This window comes from Molossus molossus, unplaced genomic scaffold, assembly GCF_014108415.1.
Source record: "Molossus molossus isolate mMolMol1 unplaced genomic scaffold, mMolMol1.p scaffold_m16_p_15, whole genome shotgun sequence".
In the NCBI taxonomy this organism is placed as follows: Eukaryota; Metazoa; Chordata; class Mammalia; order Chiroptera; family Molossidae; genus Molossus; species Molossus molossus.
Window position 1 is genome coordinate 28,328,270 of NW_023425350.1, and position 22,679 is coordinate 28,350,948.

Below are 22,679 nucleotides of genomic sequence, written 5' to 3' on the forward strand. Positions count from 1 at the left end.
CATTTACATTCCCACTAGCAGTGTAGGAGGGTTTGGTTTCTCCACATTCTTGTCAGCAGTTGTTATTGTTAGTCTTTTGCATGTGCATGTCCAGTTGTCCAAGCACCATTTGCTGAAATGTAAAGGCATTTTTAGGAGGTATTATTTAAAGATAAAATTTGGGGATCCTTATTTGATGTTTTGGTCATTTCTAGAAATCTGCCCTCTTGTGATAGTTTGCTAACTAAGCCTTTCCCAGTCTGTAGGTATCCTGATAAAGTTAGAGGGTAAATGGAAAAGTTAAAATAATAAAGCCTTCTTTGCAAAGAATTAGAAAGAGATGTTATACTCAGTGAATAGAATAATGAAAAGGATGTGGCAGCAATACCCAAAATATTAGTACTTTTCCTTTGCCTGCTGAAAATTAGGCCCTCATCTCCAGCCTAAGTATAGATCTGAACATTTCTTTAAGCCGTGTACATTAGAAAAACAATCCATTGTAGGTGTGGGTTCTGAATACAGCTGCTGTAGAGATGGAGAAGCCTACTAGGCTAGGGAAGAAATTAAAAACAAAATAACCCTGAGTAGTCCATAAACAACTTTATTCAGCGTGAAACTGAAGCAGTGGCCAGTAGCTGATAACTTATCTAGTTATTTTAATGAAGCAATATTCAATACTTATTAGGAGATGTCAGTTCAGAAGTGTTTCGATGTACTTTACCAAAAGCATAATTGTTCTCTAGAGTAGCAATGATCTATAGGAGTTTAGCATCTCAACCCTGTATATTCCATAGTTTTAGTCTACTCTGATAGAATTTTGTGCTGTGTTGAACATAACTACCAGTGCCTCCTAATGATTCAGAATAATTAAATTTGCTATGTCTTGTCTTTGGACACACGTACTAGTTACAAGAAAATTATTTGGGATAGCAGTTAGACTAGATTCTCTGTGAGGTTTTCTTTGAAATGCCTGCCTGAATGGGAGCAGTGAAAGTTATGTAAATTTTACATAGCTTACCCAGAGTCCACTTGGAAGAGTTAGTACTACGGCTTTGTTTCTGTACCTTGCTATATGCGTCACTGAGAACTTCCCCTCTAACTAGAAACTGACAGAGGAAGAGCTTATTGCTCAGGTGAGTTAAACTTAAAACTAAAAGTATTTTAGCACCACCTGCTGGTTACTAGTGAGTACTTATGGGTCATTAAATTTTCCATCTTGAGGCTCTTTTGATTTACAATTTTATTATTAGTTAGATTTTAGATAAAACTTCATTTGAATGAAGTGTTGAGCCACTAAGAAATTTGTAAGGGAAAATGTTAGCAGCTAAGAGGTCGAACACAAACCTATGTAGCATCGCAGTTACATTTTTCATGCTAATTCTTCTGCGCTCCCCCCCCCCCCCCCATGTCCCCACATCAAAGGTGTCTGGCCAGAAGGATCTGATGGGACAGATATCAATGCACTGGTGCGATCCCACAATAGGAAGGTGATAGCTGTTGCTGATGACTTTTGCAAAGTGCACCTGTTTCAGTATCCCTGCTCCAAAGCAAAGGTAAAATCAACTTAATACAAACTAGCATTATGGAGTTTGTTGATAATTTTGTGTCAACGATATGAAAATATTTGTAGGGTTATGAATTACTGTCCATGATACTACAAATGCACAGGGGAGAACAGGGCCATCTGTAAGCAAGCGGACTTTGCTTGTCTTCTCGGCCTTCAGTGAGGTCAAGGAGAAGATAATTACAGAAGACAGCTGGTGATGTTTTATTCATTTTTGTTTATTGTCCACTTTATATTTTGGCAGTTTTAAATGTCTCCTAAACATATTAAAATATTTTATTTGTTACACATATGATCAGCATTATAAAACTCATGAAACTATTTTCTAAATCACCTATAATTCTGCCAGCCTAGCAAATTCTTCCCTGGCCATCCCAATAGAATAGTTATTAAGTATACCAACCTGATATCCAGAAGAGATGGACTTCGATATTTTTAAATATATATTCTGAAGTATATAGATGTCTAATTTATGTTTTGTTTCTCCCATATAAATAGGTATTAAAAGGGAATTACTGCTAGCTTTATTCCTCAGATTTGATGACTTGTGACTTTGATTTCAATTACCTGTTTTATGAGCCGATTACCCGTTTACCTTATTATCTCCATTGCTGTAAGCACGCAAAGAATGAGTTTAATTCTCCTGTCTGATTTATTTCATATAGGCTCCTAGTCATAAGTACAGTGCCCACAGCAGCCATGTCACCAACGTCAGTTTTACTCATAATGACAGTCACCTGATTTCAACTGGTGGAAAAGACATGAGCATCATTCAGTGGAAACTGGTGGAAAAGTTGTCTTTGCCTCAAAATGAGATCATAGCAGATACTACTCTAACCAAAGCCCCCATCTCTTCCATTGAAAGTGTCATGCAGTCTGATACTCCCACACCACCTCCTTCCCAGCCCTTAAATGACACAGCTGAAGAAGAAAGTAGACTAAGCAGTTCTCCCACACTTCTGGAGAACAGCCTGGAACACACTGTGGAGCCCAGTGAAGACCACAGTGAGGAGCAGAGCGAAGGGGGCAGCGAAGACCTTGGCGAGCCTGCTGATGACGAGCCGTCCAATGAGATGAGTGAGGAACAGAGTGAAGCCGCTCTTACTGAGGACCAGCAAGACTCCTCCACCTCTCTCCTCACACCAGGGCTCGAATGCGTGTGAGCTTGCGCTAGGTTCAGATAACAGGCCGGGAAGTGATGGACAATCACTGCTGACCAAGATTTTTGGTTTCCACGTAATCTGTTTTCTTCAATACTTATCTTCAGTCCATCACATGCAGCCAACTTAAAGGTTCATTTTGGTGTGTGTTGAAGATTACCCAAACTTAATAGTAGGAAAGACTGAAACATTAATTATGTCTAGAAATTACTGTGTATGTAAGTGGTATGATGTAAATACTGGAAGCAAAAACAGCAGTTATATTGATTTAAAACAACCCCCTTGTTATCCGAACATGTTTTCTTCATTAACAACCAGAGGCATCACAAATACTGTCATTCATCTACTGGCTCAGACTGTGCTACTTTTTTCCTGATGCAGAAACAGAAATCAGAAGGGAAAAAAAGCTCCCTGACTGAGATGTCCTCCCACCCCAGCCCAAATGTGTAGTGGAAATTTTTTAGTTAAGAAAAACTCAGTATTGCCACAGGCAGTGGTGTTGCCGCCTTGAAGAAGAATGTCATTTCCTACACTACCGGTAGATGTCCAGGTTTGCTTGTTAGTCTACTATATAGGTGCTGCCTTTTCTGAGTCATGACGAGGAGCAGTCCTTACTTTCTTGTGTGCGAATTTTAGAACTAAGAGAAAGCAGAAAGCAGTGGTTTGTTACAGAGCTTTTATGTATATTAACCATTGATACTCAGAAATAATGAATTCCTCAAAGATTCCTTTACTGGCCTGAAAACATTTTTAAATGTTTGGCATTAGTGGGAATGGAAGGGGGAAAACCGCATGCCTATAAAACTAAAGTGGAATAATTACTAGGCTAATTTTAGCCTAGCCTACAACATACTTTGTTCCCTTGATAATAGGAGAAATATAAATACAGTAAGTTTAAATGATTGAATTGGTGCTTGAAGTTCATTGGCTTAGTTGTAATTTTTATGCAGATTAATTTTATTGAGGGATGATACTCAACAAATTGCAAATTCTTTTTTACAGATGTGTGAATAACAGTCATAGTAATTCTTTTTATAAATTGCGTACTTAACAGACTTGCTATATATGGTAATTTTTCTCTGGTGGAGTTGCTGTCAGCCTTGCAATTCTAATGTGGTTATCCTCTGCTAGTTTGGGCAATGCGTGTATTATTATGCATTGGGTAGTAGTTTTTGGTGTTTTGTTTTTGTTTTTTAAGTTTTGTCAGATGATTTTGTTTTTCTTAAGTACATGTTTCCTACTTTAAAAATAATTAGTGATAAATATGCATTTCCTATATGTTTGTTTATACTTGGATTATAAAAAATTGTTTCATTTTTTAACTTGCTGCATTGTTTTGATATCTTTTTTTGTTGTTGTTAGATTATGTTTAGAAACTTTGGATGAGTTCAGAAGTCTTAATTAAGTATGCAAGTGTTTACGTGATTGTGCCATTCCAAAGTGCATCAGAACTGTCATTCCCTTCTAGTATCTTCTCAGGAGTAATACAAGTCAGGTATTTCATCATCATTTGGTAATATACAAACTCCAGTGAACTCCCAAGGACCCTCACAACATTTATATTCACATGCTGTATGTAAGGGTGTGGGTATGTGTGAAGGGGTGAGTGTAGACACTTACTCTGTGTTTGTGTGTATCTCTATATAAGCAGATATACGCCACATTGAAAATACTCAATGTATATCTCTAAGTGTATAGATATATGTCCGTGTATATCTTTTTCCTTTTGTTTACAACTGTTCAAAAAAAAAAAAACCTCAAAGTAGCTCTCTTCAAAAGAAGAGAGATAGATTCCAAGCAACCCATCTTTTTTTTCCAGTATGTTCTGTACATAATTATCAGAGAGCATCAGTAAGTATCAGGCATGTAATTTGCCTGTTAGCAGTGGTGACTAAATTATCAGGTCAGCATGAGCAAGAAAAATACTATGAGATGAACAAGTAGTTCTAAGAGTAGAAAAAGCATTTCTTCAAGCTCTCCATGATAACCAGGGAGTTTATGTGGGGACATAAGTCACCTTTGGGGTTGCTGTGTACAATGAGATTTATAATCTTGATATTCTTGGGTGGTAGTTTCAAGACACTACTAATACGCAGAAAGCGTTCCCAGCTCTTGCTGGCAACTACTGTTTAACAGTCAATCAAATCTGTGATAATGGTTGGAAGTGGGTGGGATTATGAAATTGTAGATGTTTTTAGAAAAACTTGTGAATGAAAATGAATCCAAGTGTTTCATGTGAAGATGTTGAGCCATTTCTATCATGCATTCCTGTCTCATGGCAGAAATTTTTGAAGATTAAAAAATAAAATAATCAAAATGTTTCTTTTGTCTCTCTAAATGTGCCTTAACTCCTCCTTCACTTATACTGCTAGTTCCCATGACTGTCCATTTATTGGAAAACATGACAGTTTATCAGTTGACCATGGTTGCTGTTATGCATACAACCATGGTGGTAGTAACAGACTCCATCTCATAATGTTAGAGGAAATTACTTCTGACTTATGCTTCCATTTAATAGAAGGACAGCTTCATTTTAATTTATTTCATGTCTATACTTTCTCTAATGTTTAACATTGGATAATCCTAGTGACCCCGATTCCACTGCCTCCCGGTATTAGCCTTTGTGAAATCCTTGAACTCAGTAGGACCCTGTATTCCCTGCTTTCTCCCTCTCTCCCGAGTTGCTTGGTGACAAGGATCCTGTGTACACCACAACCGTAAATTGGCTGCTACAAATTTTTCTTTATGAGGAATTAGATTGAGAGTATTCTCTACATTCCCCAGCTTTATAATCATGGAAGTGATGGGGTAGTCATCACTACCTTATTCATCTTTGGTGACTGATGCAGCCACTCACATACACAGACGTACCTTGCTTTACTGTACTTCACAGATGGTTTGTGTTTTTTACAAATGGGAGGTTTGGCAACCCTGCATCAAGCAGTTCTGTCGGCATGGTTTTCAACAAGTTCAGATGATGGTTAGCATTTTTTACCAAAAAGGTATTTTTAAATTAAGGTTATGTACACTTTTTAAATACATGTTGCTATTGCACAAGTAACAGACTACAGTATAGTACACGCACTGGGAAACCAAAAACTTCGTGACTCACTGTATTGCAGTGGTCTGGAACCAAACGTGCAGTGTCTCCGCGGTGTGCCTGGGAGAGGCCTTCCCGGGGCAGCAGTTCCTCCAGTTCTGAGACACGTGGCGGCTGGGCACCAGAACAAACGCGCTTAGACTGAGATTTTTACTCTTAATAAAAAAACATGTTTATGGGGAAATAATGTGTTAGATTTTGGACATATTGAGGTATTGGTATAACTTCTAGAAGAAACTAGGTTTCCAGCTTAAAGCTGGAACTGAACGGAAAAGGAATAAATGAAGACAACGTGTTTTAGGACAAAGACGACAGGCCAAAGAGCAGCTGTGTAGGACTTGGGTCAAGAACTGCCCCTGCAAGAGCACCTGAGCGGCCAGGCCTGCCCACACTCTGGCTGCTTTAGTGATGGGAACAGCATCGCCCTGTAGGCAAGGGATGGGCTGGGGAGATGTAGTGACTGGCCCGTGTTCATTTACCTAGATAAGGGCCAAGCCGGGACTTCCTGTTTTATAACTTCAAAGCTCACTCTTCTTCCACTTACACGGGAGAAAGACCTCTAGAAACGGAGCAAGCAGGAAAGGATGGGGTAAAGACTCACAGAGACTGGAAAGGAGAGGGAAACAGAAAAGGGCCTGTGTCCATCGCAAGCCTCAGTCCGGGAATGGGTGAGGTCCGCTGCAAGTCTGTCTCTGTCCCAGAAACCAGGCCCTGCAGGAGCCTCCTTTGTCCAGGACGCCTAGGAATAGAGTCTTCAAGGAGCATAGAGGGTCTCCAGGCATCCCCCCTCCCCCAAAGTAGATGCAGCCCTATGTAAAGGATGGCAGATCATTTATACTTTTTGTGCTGATCAGTTCACCTTTTCCAAAGGAAACCTGAATTTTCTACTCTGCCCTCATTAATAGACCCGTACAGTAACCTTAAATGCTCTGGTGTAAGGATGACACAGGAACAAGAGAAATAATCCCAAACGGAGTAAAAAAAGTTTCACTGTCTCCTTGAAATGTGAGTTTGTTCATTTTGGTACCCATGGGTGGCATCCTCAGGAGACCATGGCTGACTGAACACATTTTTGTTGGGTTCTATTTTTTATAATTTACAATCCAGAAGTCTGGCAGAAAAACTTGAGTACCGCTTCTACATCCCCAAGGACAAAAACATGAAGAAATGGGCAAAAACACAAAACCTAAGCGCTCAACGATTAAAATGGCATGTTCGTACAACTAAATGCTGTTCAATAATAGTCAACACTTAAGTGCTTCACGTGTATTACTTCATTCAGTCCTTTCATACTCCTAAATTCGATTGCCTCCGTTTTATAGACAGGAGATGTGGGGAACAGGGAAGCCAGGCCCTGCCCTGCGAGCCCCGGTGGCCGCCATGCCCTCGAGTGCTCTGTAGATGCTCACTGTGAAACAATAATCCAGTGATATCCTTACGAGAGAATGAAATGGATTCAACCTCTGTAGGAAGAATTTAAGAGCAGCATAAAGAACTACAGAAAGTGACTAGGCTCTGGTAAAGGCAGCTTTGGGCTCCGAACGGTGTCACAAAGTTGAAGGGACCCGAGTCACATGCAAGTCCCCTCCTTCCACCCCCACGAGCGCAGAGCAGCGTCCAGGCTGACATGTCCTGACGCCTGCTGCCAGCAATAGCCTGCTCTTCCCGCCTTCGCTGGCCACGGTCAGACGCGTGAGTACTCAGTCCTGACTGTTCGATCTAAACCTGTTTGTACAGAGACACTGCTTCCTTATTTCCCAACCCATGAGCAACTTCCATTTCCCCCAAAAAAGAAGCGTGGCAACTTCTGTCACTGGTCAGGTGCTTTTTCCACTTTGCTCCTTCGCCATCTCAGCCCCGGGGCGAGCCTGCAGGCCTGCCAGCCCGAGCTGGGCCACAGGGCTTTGATCTTGCACCCCCTCTCCTCTGCAATGCAAACAGCCCTAAAAATAGATTTTACTAGGGAGCCATCCACTGACAGATGAATATGGATAACTGCTGGCGCTGACAGACGCCCAGCGGGATTACACAAAATGGGCTCCAGAGGCCTATTCCAGCTCCTGGCAGAGTCTCCTTCCACTAGTCTCACTAGAACTGAAAACAAAGGGGCTGCTAAAGGAAATGGCCTCGGGGAGGAAAAATAACTTGAACGAACAGCAAAGCCCTCATACCTGGGTCATCCGTTTCATTCTCGACGTTCACATAGCAACCGGGCCAGATGCAGCCCGGGAAGGGCGCAGGGCCCTGGAGCCGCCTCTGCAGTGACGTCCGTGCAGCTGACACTGCGTAGCGCTGGCTTGGAAACCTGGTTGGAAGCGCGGAGACCAGCCGTCATTCTCTCAGCAGATCCACTGCAGGACTCAACTGGGGAAGTCAGAGGCCCAGATAAGGCAGGTCCTCTTCCTCTGTAACTTCAGTCTCTACAATGAACATGTCTTGTGCCATCAACTCCTTGAAAGCGGCGTCCAGTCTGAACCCTGGGGAGTGAGTCATCTGTGGGTCAGGTATATGTTCCGAACCTGCCACGCGAGGAAGGAGCTGTGCTGGGCCTCGCAGGGGTCCAGTGATGACAGATGCAGCCCCTGCGTTCATGGAGCAAGAACCTGGTTCTCTCCTTTTTCTTTTTTTAATCCTCACTCGAGGATATTTTCTGCTTATCTTCAGACAGAGTGGGAGAGAGAGAAACATCGATGTGAGAGGGACACATCAACTGGCTGCCTCCTGCACGACCCTGACCAGGGCCGGGGACGAACCGCAACTGAGGTATGTGCCCTTGACTGGAATCGAACCTGAGACTCACTGGTCCACGGGCTGGTGCTCCAACCACGGAGCCAAACTGGCCAGGGCAAGACAACCTAACTTCCCTAAGAATTAGAAAATTATCACTATGTGCTATAAATAATGTATGGTTTGAAATGTGAAAAGTAAATATTCCTATTAAAGAGTCTTGGATTGGTCATCTATTGAAACCACCCATCCATTGCTTAAATTCTATAATAAACATAACATCCAAAAGGTTAAATTTTGATATTTAAAAAAATAATGAAGAGCCCTGGCCTATTTGGCTCAGCGGTTAGAGCGTCAGCCTGTGGACCAAAGGGTCTCAGGTTTGATTCTGGTAAAGGGCATGTACCTGGGTTGCAGGTTCGATCCCCAGCCCCTACCAGGGTTGTACGGGAAGCAACCAATCAATGTCTCTCATAGATCTTTCTCTTTCTCTCCCCTAACCCCCCCCCCCCCCGCCTTCCACTGTATAAATTAATGGAAAAATATCCTCAGGTGAGTATTAAATAAATAAATAATGAACCCATACAGTGGAATACTACTTAATAAAAACAATTGATATATGCAAACTTGGATGGAGCTCAAGGCATTATATATAGTATAAAAAGTCAACTGTTTGCCAATTATTTATTTCCACTTATATAACATTCTCAAAGTGACAAAACTAGAGAACAGAATAGTGATTGCCAGGGGACAGTACAGAGGGGAGGGGATGTCACTATACAGGGGTAGCACAAGGGGGTTCCTTTGTAATGATGAAACGTCTCTTGGTTGGGACAGTGGTTACAAGAATATACATGGGCCCTGGCCGGTTTGGCTCAGCGGTTGGAGCGTCGGCCTACGGTACAGAGAGACCCGGGTTCAGTTCCCACTAAGGGCACGTACCTCGGTTGCAGTTTGTCCCCGGCCCTGATTGGTCGTGCACGTGGCAGCCACTTGATATGTCCCTTCACATCGATGTTTCTCTCTCTCTCTTCCTCTCTCTCCCTGCCGCTCTATCTGAACAAAAAATAGAAAAATGTCCTCGGGTGAGGATTAAAAAAAAAAAAAAAGAATATACATGGGATTAAATTGCATAGAACTACATACATGAATGCATGCAAAAATGGCAGAAGCTGAGAAAGGTCTGCAGTGTGGATTACTGTCGTATAGCAACATCGATTTTCTGGCCTCACTATTATATGGGATCGATGTCACCACTGGTGGAAGCTGAGGACGTTCATCAGACTACTATTTTTCAAATTTCCTGTGAGTCTATATTTCAAAATTAAAAGTTTAAAAAATAAAGATGTAGAAACTCTACCTTCCCTTTATGCTTTTGAAAGGAATGTGGAAAAGAAAATGAGCCTTAATACAACAAAAAACATTAATACAGTTTCTGGCCTCGAGCACGTGAGTAGCTGGTGCCGCTGGGTGCTCTCCGCGGCTTTCCCGGCCCCGCCCCGCTGCCCCGGCCCCGCTGCCTCCCCCCCCCCCCCGCTGCCCCCCGCCCCGCTGCCCCGGCCCCGCTGCCCCCCGCCCCGCTGCCCCCCGCCCCGCTGCCCCGGCCCCGCTGCCCCCGGCCCCGCTGCCCCGGCCCCGCTGCCCCGGCTCCGCTGCCCCTGCCCCGCTGCCTTCCCCCCCCCCCCGCTGCCCCCGCCCCGCTGCCCCCCGCCCCGCTGCCCCCCGCCCCGCTGCCCCGGCTCCGCTGCCCCTGCCCCGCTGCCTTCCCCCCCCCCGCTGCCCCCGCCCCGCTGCCCCCCGCCCCGCTGCCCCCCGCCCCGCTGCCCCTGCCCCGCTGCCTTCCCCCCCCCCGCTGCCCCCGCCCCGCTGCCCCCCGCCCCGCTGCCCCCCGCCCCGCTGCCCCGCTGCCCCTGCCCCGCTGCCTTCCCCCCCCCCGCTGCCCCCGCCCCGCTGCCCCCCGCCCCGCTGCCCCTGCCCCGCTGCCTACCCCCCCCCCCGCTGCCCCCGCCCCGCTGCCCCCCGCCCCGCTGCCCCCGCTCTGGGACAACTAGCTCCAGAGCGGGCATGAAGGAACCCCAGGCGAGGGAGGGGTGCTGGGCAGAGGTGTTGTCAAGGTCAGCTCTGGGAGCAGGGCAAGAGGACCTGGAGGCACTGAGGACTCACCTCCCGGTTCACCTTCCGCTGAGAGGCACCTGCTGTGTGACCACCCATGGGAGCTGGCCTCTTGGTGTCCTCTCCCCTGCCCCTCCTCCTCGTTTTCCTGACTGACCGGAGTGTCACTGATACGCACTCCCTTTCTGGAAACCCTTCCAGAAGCCACCCCCTGCTGCCTTCCCTCGGGTGCTTGGGCTGAATCACCTTCCCTTGGTGAGAACTCATAAAACACGAGAGAAAGAATTCCACCCCAGCGGGGCCCTCGTGAACTTGCCGCAGAACTGAGAGGAGGTGACCAGGCTTTCTCCCACGGGAGTGAGGCCGGGCTTCATCGGCAACATCTGTGTGCGGCCTCCTGTTGGCCAGGCTTTGGCATTCCCGTTTGGGGCATGAATGAACTCTGAGCTGAGCCAGGAGCCCCCTCTTTTGGAAGATGTTAGGACTCAGGCCCCTGCAGGACTCTGGAGCATCCATGAGACCTAACCCCTTTCCCCGGTGCTGGTCAGCCTTCCTGGGGGCAAGTGAACAATCTGACGTGGACTAAGGGCCTCAACGAAAAAGGCATATTTTAATCCTCGCCCGAGGACATTTTTCTTTGGATTTTTCAGGTAGCGTGGGAGGGAGGGTGAGAGGGAAGGAGAGCGAGACATCGATATGAGAGGGACACATCGATTGGTTGTCTCCCGCACGACCCCAACCAGGGCCGGGGACCGAACTGCAACCAAGGGACATGCACTTGACTGGAATCGAACCCGCGACTCTTTGGTCTGCAGGCCAACGCTGTAACCACTGAGCCAAACCGGCCAGGGTGAAAATCCATTTTTCACTGTGCTGTCCCAAGGCCCCGTCTCCCTGGTCTGTCTGAAAGAAGAGAGTAGGGCCTCGCTCACCACGAGCCTCTGCTCCACATGGGAGCCCCCTGTAAGCCCGTGGGCTGCCCGCCCTGCTCGCCCGTGGGCTGCCCGCCCTGCTCTGTGAAGGCCCAGCATTCAGGCAGCATGACAGAGAGGGGCTGCCCCGCACCGTGGCGCCAGGGAGGCTGCCCTCCGGTGCTGGCTGGGGCTCCAGCACAGCAACGTGTCTGCCCTGGAAGCGACAAGCTGTCGGGAAGCCTGCAGATGCTCCCTTAATAAAGCTGCCATTCAGTCGCCAAAGCTGAAGTGGTTTCTATGGGAAACCCTCACATTAAAAGAAAGTTCTTCTAAAGCTACAGTAATTAATTACATTTTTATTAAGCCTTATCAGAGTTAAACACGGGGATCTGTCTGGGAGAGCACTCGGAACCACGTGGCCATTAGCACTGCTGGGAGCTACGGACAAAGCGTGCCTCAGATATGCCTGACTCGACCCTGTTCCCCTTCAGTGGTAGGGACTGTGCTGTGCCACTCATTCAGCAGCACCAGGACGCACACCAGTGGACAGGGAGGGCTGGCGGGGCCGACTCGGAGAGCACAGCCCACGTCCACGCATGTTCGGAGCTGGCCCAGGGGCCGCACCTCCCGCAGTGAGTGACACTGGTTGTCATCCTCTTTCTTGAAAAGCCTGTCCTACCCTTCCTTCCCTTCAGCCTCCCTCCCTGCTCTCCTTTTTCTTTCCTATCTTCCTTCCATCTTCTGAAGGGTAGGAGAACATGCCACCCCAAAATAGGCCACTTTGGTGTATTGATTATTTTGCACTGCAGGCATTTTAAAAACAGCAGATAGAGGGAGAGGCTTTCTCTGAACCTCCCCTTACCTGGATCCTCCAGAGGGGACTCAACTGTCACGCATTGCCTCCCGGGAGTTCCCTCAGCCAGGGAAGACTCTTATCATAGGAGAGGGGACCGGAAGTCCACAGACCAGACTAACTCTGTCACAAACTATCATACTTCCATCTGTTCTAAGGACCCGTTGATCTTTCCCCAAAATCACTTCCTCTCCACCAGCTCCCTCTCCTCTCCCCTTTGCACATTAAGACGGCGGGTAAGCCCGAGCCCTAGGTCACCTCAGGGGATTGCTCACTTCCCCTGGACATCTCCCTGCACGTGGAGTAATCACGTTAATAAACGTTTGTTGTTGTCTTGCTAATCTGTCTTACTATGAGTCTCAGCCAAGAACTCGGAAGGAAGGAAGGAAGAGCCGTCCTCCCCTGAGCTTCCATGTTGCTTCCTTTATTTAAAGATTTTTGTTAGGTGCAGCTGAGTGCAAACCTTAGTGTGTCTTGCGATGCAGGATGGACATTCCCCACCTGCCAGTCTCGACAAGGGTCGCCTCAGTGCTGACCTCTGTCACTTCATTTCGACGTATAAATAAATGGACTCGTCCAGTCTGTACCTGACTCCGTTCACGTGACTCCGTTCATGTAACACGGTGTCCGTGTTCCTCCTGCTCTGGCCCCCACCCCCTCCTGGAAGGTCAGCGTTTCCCCATCCCCCTCCTCCCCCCTCAGCGTAACGGACGCCTGTGGTCTCCACACTCACTCAAGTTTACATCTCAGACCAGGGCCCTGCCCCAGGTCCAGACCCACTGCCTAGAGGTCCCACAGGTGATCCGTTTTCTCCAACGAAACACGCCCTGCCCTGTCTAACCCTCCACTCACCCAGAAGACGTTGTCGCTCCCAGAGACCTACACCCTTACCTGCGATGTCCAACTGTCAGTGTGTTCATTCATCCATCCTCCCCCCAGGCCCTCACTGCCTCTCAACTGCGCTCCTACAGGAACTCTTACCTATTCAGATGTCTTGAGTCTTCCCCTCCCAGTATGTCCTCCATGCTGGCCATGGGTTCAAAAGAACACTGGCTTCTGTGACTGCCCTGCAGCACTCCTGACGCCAAACACTCACAACTTACCGCCTAGAGTCCAAGCTCTGTGGCTGGGCCCCAGGAAGGGTCCCGTGAGCCGGCCCAAGCCGCCTCCTCTAGTTGGAAGCTGCCGTTCCTCCTTCCGTCTCCTCACATACATCCAAGAGGGTGCTCACACTCCAGTGCGTGCGCTCCCTCAGGTCAAGCCCCCCCCCCCCGGGGTTCCCCTGGAAACCACCCCGGGATGTAGGATGCCATTTCAACAGTGCTCTCTGAGAAAGAACGCCACGCCCTCGCCGTCCCGGGCCCTAGGCCGGTCTCTGCACCGTTCTGTTGCACTTTGGTTGTGCTCATCATTCTGAGTTCTGAAGGCCAGGGACAATGTCACCTCTCTCTAGTCTCTACTACCCAAAACAGAATCTGACACACACACATCACAGAATGAATGGTTTGTGCCATAAGGGCTACTGATGGTGAAGACGGGCAAGCCCCCACCCCAGGCAGCCCTAGATCTGCCCACGGAAAAGCCCTCTGGGAAAGGACAAGGCACCTGGTGTCCATAAGCGAAGAAAACAGAACTTGGAAGCCAGAGATGGCCCAGAGCATTAGGGGATCAGAAGACTTCAAGACCCAGCTCAGAAGTGGCCAGGTTGGTGGACAGCACTAGGAAACCCTAGGCCCAGCCACTCTTGGGGACAAAGCCTAAGGCATGACTATCTTCACAAAGGGAGTCGGTCTGCCCCTCGTTTTCAGTGGCATCTGGCCCCGATCCCTGACCACAGTGAGATTCTTCTGGACCCAGAGCACAGCATGGAGCTCTGCAAGGACCAGTGCGTGTCCCCGCCACACACTCACATTCCCGAGATACGTAAGTAAGGGTCTATTCAGCACCTCTGACCACTGTCCAGACCTGGAGCTGAAGAAAGCCCATCTCCCCTCCCCACCTCCTGAGGTCTGGGGGCCTGATGAACTCTGGTGTGGCTTAGAGGTTCGTTCTTAGTTGCAACACATCACATCTGTAACTACTCAGGAAAATAAATAGAAAAAATATGCTGGCTGACAAGGTCTAGTGAGTCCTACAGGAGCAACCCCGAGCGTTACACCCACCCCCCCCCCCCCCGTCCTCCCCACCCTCCTGCTATGGCCACTGGACAAAAACCTGGGAGTGCAGACTCTTGCAGGAGACTGAGGCTGTAGACTAGCCCAGATGAGGACTCTGATCCATCACTCAGCCAAAGTAAGGCCACCCGCTCCCAAGGCTAAGGCTCAGGGACAGGTAGGTCATATCCCCAAGGGCAGCACCCTCACCTGCTGACCCACAAGCCCTCCTGGAAGACCATGCCTCACTTCAGCTCCCCAAGACCTCCCCCAAGAGCTGCCCAAGCTGGCTGGGCTGAGTGGGTGACTATTCCTCAGCTTTGTCTCCCGTGGCCCTAGGGCATGTGTTTGCAAGTTACACAGCCCACCCCGAGCACCAGCAGGGACTGCTTGCCCGCCCTCCCGCTGCGGGTGCGGCCTACTTCCTCAGGCTCCGCATTTTCTGATGCTCAGTGAAAGGGATCTGACTAAGAAAGGGATGGGCAGACAAACAGATATAAACGATTTTCCAAATGACTGTTTCCTCAAGAGGACATGATTCCAGGGGAAAAAGGAACAAACACCAAGTATAAACAAAGGCCCTTCTGTGTGACTGTCCTTTAATTAGAATGACAACTGAAAGCAATTTAATGTTGGTTCATGAAAGGTTAATGGGATTCATGTTTTGGAGATGCAGAATGAAACACAGACTTAGCCTGAAACACAAATCTAACCTTCATTCTCTTTAATTATTCGGTCAGAATAATTTCCTGAGAGCAGTTTTAGTCTCTAGATGGCTCTAATTAAACACCACTGAACTTTGAAGTTAACATCAACACATCCAGCTGCAACTCAATTTTCAAATTAACCTGGTGTCTAACAGGGGGATTTTGTGGCCTACGCAGGGGTGAGGTGGGGGAGGGGAAGATGGGCTGGGAGCCTGACAGGTATGAAGCAATTCTAGAACGTTTTCCATCTTCCCCCACCCTCTCCAGGGGCAGGAACTTCCATAACCTGTCCTGGGCCTCCCTAAAAACAGGGGCTCAGGCTGAGCTGGACAACCAAGCTGCGTCCGTCCTTTGCTTTTCCCGCAGTCCTGGGCTTGTGCTCCACTCTCACTTCAGCGTGAGCCTGGCACAGCCAGCCGCCCCTGCCAAGCGCCTCGTCTACTCCTGCCCATCTTTCTCCCCACCTCCCTGCCTCTCCTGGGCTGAAGCATGAGCGCGCCCTGGCCCTGCCTTCCTGACTAGGGGCCCTCGGGAAGCACCCTGTGCTCTGAGCGACCGTGGGCACTTCCCCAGGCCCCGGGTGCCCCACTCCTTTGTGCCGTTGAAAACCAAGGTCCCTGATTTTGTCAGCTGTGCTTTGTAGCCACACCAAGGACCTTTTGCAGTGAGTTTCCGCTTCTTTTTAAAACGTCTTCCCTGCTGCATGGGAGACTACCCCATCATTTATCACTGCTTGGGGCAGCTTCGACCAAATTCCACCGGAACGTGATATTTGGAATTTGGTAGATTCAATCTTGCTAGTACATGTTGGGCAGCATGAAGGACCTGTACTTTGGCCCTGAGGTATAGCCATGTGACCATGACAAAGCTGTGTCATAGACAAGGTGAGAGCAAGAGAGGGCATGATGGCCCAGGAGGCCTGTTAGCACTCGAGGGAAAAAAGTATTATCTGAGCCCTGGCCGGTTTGGCTCAGCGGTTAGAGCTTCAACCTGCGGTCCTGAGAGACCCGGGTTCGGTTCCCGCCAAGGGCACGTACCTCGGTTGCAGTTTGTCCCCGGCCCTGGTCGGTCGTGCGGGTGGCAGCCACTCGATGTGTTCCTTTCACATCGATGTTTCTCTCTCTCTCTCTCTGTTCCTCTCTCTCCCTCCCACTCTACCTGAACAACAACAACAAAAAAGTATTATCTGAAGAATGCTATTCCCAACACTCTGCTTGACCATTTCCCATAGGAGCGTGCAGCAGCTTCCGTGGAAATCAGCTCTAACAGACTCCGGGCCCTGAGCACCAGGCAGCATGTGGTCTCAATCTGCCCACATCAAGACATCCTGCAGCAGCACGCACCTGTGCACACGGAGCTACACCAAGACATCCTGCAGCAGCACGCACCTGTGCACACGGAGCTACACCAAGACATCCTGCAGCAGCACGCACCTGTGCACACGGAGCTACACCAAGACATCCTGCAGCAGCACGCACCTGTGCACACGGAGCTACACCAAGACATCCTGCAGCAGCACGCACCTGTGCACACGGAGCTACACCAAGACATCCTGCAGCAGCACACACCTGTGCACATGGAGCTACACCAGGGCCAGGATTCCTGACCCAAGTTTATGCAGGTAAAGCTGCTGAAGGCACAGAAGACTGACTGCACACGACCTATCCGCTCCAGCACTACCCTGGGAGGTGCTGAGCCACATTCTAGAGCAGAGGTTGCTCTGTTCCTGGAATGAGAGCAAGGGCAGCTATGAGGACTGATCCACTACAGTCAAGATGCAACACGTTTCCCAGAAGAGCCACAGCCAGGCTCCCCCACCCACATCCACCAAGGGCAGCCTGTCCTAAGGTAACCAAACCCGCCAGTACCAAGGAGCTCACCAAGCGGAACGGCGAGGGATAACAGAATTCCTCCACAACAAGAACGTTTCTTAGCCAATGGTTTACTAACCCTAAGAGATAAGAGACACCCTAAAAAGGACCTAAAAGTAAAATTTTAACTATTTAATTTTGCAAAAGTGCTTGCTTGCAAAGGCAAAGGCATCAGATTCATCTTTGGGTCCCTGGCACCTGGCAGTATGTGTTTTTCACTCTCACTGAGTATCTGAAGCAGCAGAGCATTGGTGGAACTCCTTGATGACCATCGGTCAGAGGGGGCCCTACAAAACCAAGGATGACAACCAAAGAACCTGAGAGGAGCAGTAAGGACAGTACCCCAATTCTCAACCAACCTGCCATGGGCAGTTTTGGTGATTAGAGTGACCCAACCCAGCATATGTGCAGTCAAATGTCAAATAAATGTATTAAATCACTGGGACCAGATAGCATCAGAATTTCTAAGCAATCAATCACTATTTCTCCTGGTGTATCCTCTAGCTATTGAAGATCAATGAGCAAGAAAGCCAAGCAGCCTGCCCAGAGCCACACTCATAGAGGAGAGAAAAATATATAAATCAAAGGCAAAGGCAGTCAGACAGTCACAAAAGTCACTCCCACCCTCACCCTGACATTGACAGCTTCACCAGAGTCACACTGAATGAGGGGCCAAGAAAGAGAAGGTAACGTAGTCAGAACCTGAAAGGGCATCTGCTGACGAAGAAAACAAAGAACAGATGAGGAGGCACCTCCGTGAAAGAATGATCAAGTAGCCATTTGCAACATTTCTTACTCTTGTGCACCCTAAAAAATTTTGAAAAATCTATGCATACCCTTTGCATATGTAAGTTTAACAACTAAAACTTTTCATTATAAGTTAAAATAGATGCAAGGAATACAGTTTCTGGTGCATTGTAAATAATGGCTTAAACTGCCCCCTCTGGTGTGGCTCAGTGGATTGAGCATCAATCCATGGACTGAGAGGTCCTGGTTCGATTACCAGTCAGAGCACATGCCCGGTTGCAGGCTCGATCCCCAGCAGGAGCTAATGGGAAGCAGCTGATCAATGTTTCTCTCTCACATTGATGTTTCTCTCTCTCTCTCTCTAAAAAATAAAAAAATTTTAAAACACTTATTTTTCTTTTTTTGTTTTGTTGCTTTTTTCAATTTGGAGCTCAGATCAAGTGTAGAAACCTTCATAATTACAAAGGTCAGTAATCAAAACTTTTCATCATTGCTCAAAACATTTTAATAATGGATTAAACTATTAAATCACTATAAATGTATCCAATGGAATACAAATACCATTGCAATTAGACACTTCACTTCACCTGGTTAAAAATACAAATGTCTAACAGTCAGAAATTTCTTCTTGAACTTGTATTTCCATTTCACTCCTTCAACTAGAATTTTATACCCCAAATTTTACCCTAATGTAACATATTTTTAGGCTTAAAAATCTCTTATTGATCACTTATAAATCTTTGTAACATACTAAAACTTAAATTTGGTTAAATTTCTTATGACCATAGGGCTCTAAGTGTTAAAAATATTTTATTCTGAATTGCATTTAATGAGCACACATTTGATCAAAACAACATAAATATTGATATTTATTAAATATAAACAAAATTTTATTCAAAATGTATCCCAATTAGAGGGAGGAAGCTGGTGCATGTTTTCATGGATGAATCTTGGTAACCTTCAGGCAGTGTCAGCACCAATTCCATTCTTTTTAAAAATTTTTACAGATATTAAGCATTGAGAAACCTTGTTCTCATACATAGATGGGAATGAAAGTTTTATAATAGCAGTATCTCTGAATTCTTTGAACTCCTGAGTTTATACACCAAAAATAATGTAGTGATTATCAAAAATTATTTTTAATGACCAACTGACAATTCAATTATTTCCTCCTTCAATTTTATTAAAAGCAACAACTCAGAAAACTTATAACTTGCAAAAAAAGTCTGTTAGTCAGTCATTAGATTCACATTTTCAACACTACCGATACTTGGAATTAACCGCACACATCCCCTACCCCCACCCCGAGATGGTTTTTATACTCCAGGGCAACACTCTGTGGGTCTAACTAGAATGGGTGAGGGGGTTTTGCCTTCCTTTCATAGAGTGGGAAAAGATTATAGGGAATCCTTGAGCAAGGTGTATTCTTAGGCTACTCCATTTTAGGAAGTGTAATGGAAGCTAAGGACCTAAAAATTGATTCCTTTAAGACTATAAGCTGGCTGAGTATCCCGTGGAATCTTCCTACCCGCAGGGGTATGTCAGCCTGGACCACTGTTGTAAAGACTAACCATATGGCCTGGAGGAGCTAGGAGAGTCGATGTCCCTCTGTTGACAGCCTCTCATCCAGAAGCATTAACAAGGAATATGGTGGCCCTCCGAGTTCAACCAACCAACCAACCTGGCAAGGATTCAAAGTAAGTACTTAGATGGAACAATCCTGAGAGTCTAGTGAAGGCTCAGAGCCATCAGTTCAAATCCAGGAACAGGCCCAGCTCAGCTCCTTCTCTGCATGTCCCTATAGCCCGGCACCAAACAGTGGGAGACCTGACCCAAAAGTGGGGGCCAAAGATAATCTCTCCCCTATTATTTGGGGTTGATTTTTAGTGTCTGGACAACCATTTCCTACCATATGCAATGAGAAACAGTAAGCTGGTCCACAGAAACAGAGCACTAAACAGCTACACAGCCAAGAGAGTGACAAAAAAGACAACCACCTCGGTCCCAAAGGTGATCCTTGTGAGGCCCAAGTGGGCTAGAGTTCTGGAAAATTCCCTTTTCTCCATAGGCTGGTTTTAATGAGTTTCTGGGACCTGTAATCAGAAGAGGTTTGGCTCAGACAGGAGTCAGTACAGACAGTTCCTGAGAAAGTCAGCCTGATGAGCCAATGACATTAATGGCATTATCAAAAGGACCTGGACAAAAGTGGGCAAAGTACATGAATAGACAGTTCACAAAAAAAGAAATAAAACTTACCTTTAAAAATAAAAAAATTTTAAAAATTAAGAATAAATTTTAAACAAAAGAAAGATATTCAGTCCGGCCGGTGTGGCTCAGTGGCTGAGCATGGAGCCGTGTACCAAGAGGTTGCTGGTTCGATTCCCGGTCAAGACATATGCCCAGGTTGTGGGCCTGATCCCCTGTGGGGAGCTAGCAGGAGGCAGCCAATCGATGTTCTCACTCGTCGATGATTCTCTCTCTCTCCTCCTCTCACTTCTTCTCTTTCTAAAATCAATAAAGGAAAAAAAATTTTTCTTTTTTTTTTTGTTTGTTTTTTTTAATCCTCATCCGAGGACACTTTTCCATTTTTTGTACAGACAGTGTGGGAGGGAGAGAGAGGAAGAGAGAGAGAGGGAAACATCGATGTGAAAGGGACACATCGAGTGGCTGCCACCCGCACGACCAACCAGGGCCGGGGACAAACTGCAACCGAGGTATGTGCCCTTAGCGGGAACCGAACCCGGGTCTCTCCGGACCGCAGGCGGACGCTCTAACCGCTGAGCCAAACCGGCCAGGGCGAAAAAAAAATTTTTTTAAAAGAAAGATATTCAACATTACCAACTACAAGAGAAAAGCAATTTAAACCAAAGAAATTTGATCACTTAGCAGGTTGGCAAAGGAGAGGAAGAACAGGCACCCTCATCATGTCTAGACAGGAACATGTATCAGTAACCATCGCTTTTAGGGAGGAATAGCAATCAAACTTGGGAACGCACATTCTCTTTGCCTTAACAGTCTGCATCTAGAAATTATTCTACAAATATACTCAGTAATACAAAAAATAAAAAGATTATACATTGAAGCAGTGTTTGTAAAAGCAAAAAATGTAAGACTAACCATCAAATGGAGACTGCCTGGTTAAGCCCTGGCTGGTGCGGTTCAGTGGTTAGAGCATGGGCCCGCAGACCAAAGGGCTGTGGGTTTGATTCCCAGACAAGGGCACATGCTTGGGTTGCGGGTTCAATCCCCTGACCCTGGTCAGGGTAGTGCGGGAGGCAGCCATTCAATGTATCTCTCTCACACTGATGTTTCTTTTTCTGTCTCCCTCCTTCCCTCCCTTCCACTCTAAGAATATCCTCGGGTGAGGATTAAAAACAACAAAAAGGCGACTAGTTAAGTACACTGGGGTGTATTCATAAGATGAAACACAATGCAGAAAACAATCACCAAACTATGAGTGAGCAGTAAGAATGTACAGAGCCACTTAAGCAAAAATCAAACAGGCAGAGAAGGAAAATGCATCATACATATGAACAGAACATATCTGAAAGTGAACAGAGGAAACGGGTGCAGAAACTGTAAGGTCAGCATGGAAAGCATCTTGTGTGTCAGAACGCGAAGAAAGTCAAAGACTGATACGGGCATGTCAACGACACAGAAACAAAATCTGGGCTGAACTTAAGCATCAGAATGAGTAACAACAGAAATGGTTATTACATGGAATGAAAAAATTACACTACAACTTTTTAAAAAGGGGGTACTCATCTTCACAGAAAAATGTCAGCATTGTAGAAATGACAGAATAGAAAATCAGTTTTTTACAACCACCTTAAAAATAAATGATTCAAAGAATCACCAGTGAACACTAACACTGGATACAAAACTACTGCAGATAGAATATTCCCAGTTTCAAATATCACCCAGATTATTAATTACAAAGGGGAAAGGGTATCTTTACAAGGGAGAAATCTGACAGACAGCATCTTAATGATCTAATTCAAATCCCCAATAATGGGACAAACTGGTATCAAGTACCACCTGGTATAATGATACCACACCATATATGAACAATTCCTGATAAAAATGTTTAACCTGGATCCAAACATAAGGAGACAATTATACAAATCCAACTTAAAGGATATTCTGTAAAACACTGGCCTGACCTCTTCAAACAGGTCAATGTCATGAAGAACACTGGCAACTGTTTTGGATAAAAGGAGACTAAAGGAATATCACCACTAAATGCAATGGGTGATTCTTGAATGAATCCTGGATCCAAAACAAAAACAAAAACCAATTGCTAGTGGGAATGTAAAATGGTACAGCTGATTTAGAAACAGTCTGGTAGTTCCTCAAAAGTTAAATATGCAGCCTTGGTCTGTGTGGCTCAGTTGATTGAGCATCAATGTCATCCCATGTACTGAAAGGTCACAATTCCCAGTCAGAGCACATGTCCAGATTGTGGACCCAATCCCCAGTCGGGGTGCATGCAGGGGGCAGCTGATCGATGTTTCTCTCTCATATCAATGTTTCTCTCTTTCTCTCTCGCCCTCTCCAAAAATCAATTTTTAAAAATCCCTTATTTTTTTTAAATGTTATATATGGAGTTACCACACAACCCAGCATTTCTACCTCTAGGTATATACCCTATGTCCATACAAAAACTTGTATGCCTGTTTTAGAATTGTGCACATGAAATCTGTATAATTTTGTTAACTAGTGCTGACCCAATAAATTAAAGTGAAAAAAAATTGTATACCAACGTTCATAAAAACATTATTCATAATAGCCA

General features: G+C 46.4%; 1 protein-coding gene and 1 non-coding gene across 2 annotated transcripts in view; one reads left to right on the forward strand and one right to left on the reverse strand.

Moving 5' to 3' along the window:
* Nucleotides 1–4,497, forward strand: part of EML4 (EMAP like 4) — a 157,677-nt gene extending 153,180 nt beyond the window's left edge. Inside the window, 3 exon segments of the mRNA XM_036263513.1 lie at nucleotides 1,402–1,532; nucleotides 2,209–2,664; nucleotides 2,666–4,497. Coding sequence (XP_036119406.1) covers nucleotides 1,402–1,532; nucleotides 2,209–2,664; nucleotides 2,666–2,833 — 755 coding nt within the window. The 3' untranslated portion in view covers nucleotides 2,834–4,497.
* Nucleotides 4,498–18,313: 13,816 nt separating this feature from the next.
* LOC118631303 lies at nucleotides 18,314–18,383 on the reverse strand. Its single transcript, XR_004959787.1, has one exon. It is a non-coding gene; the product is annotated as a small nucleolar RNA U2-30 (small nucleolar RNA).
* Between the last annotated feature and the right edge of the window lie 4,296 nt (nucleotides 18,384–22,679).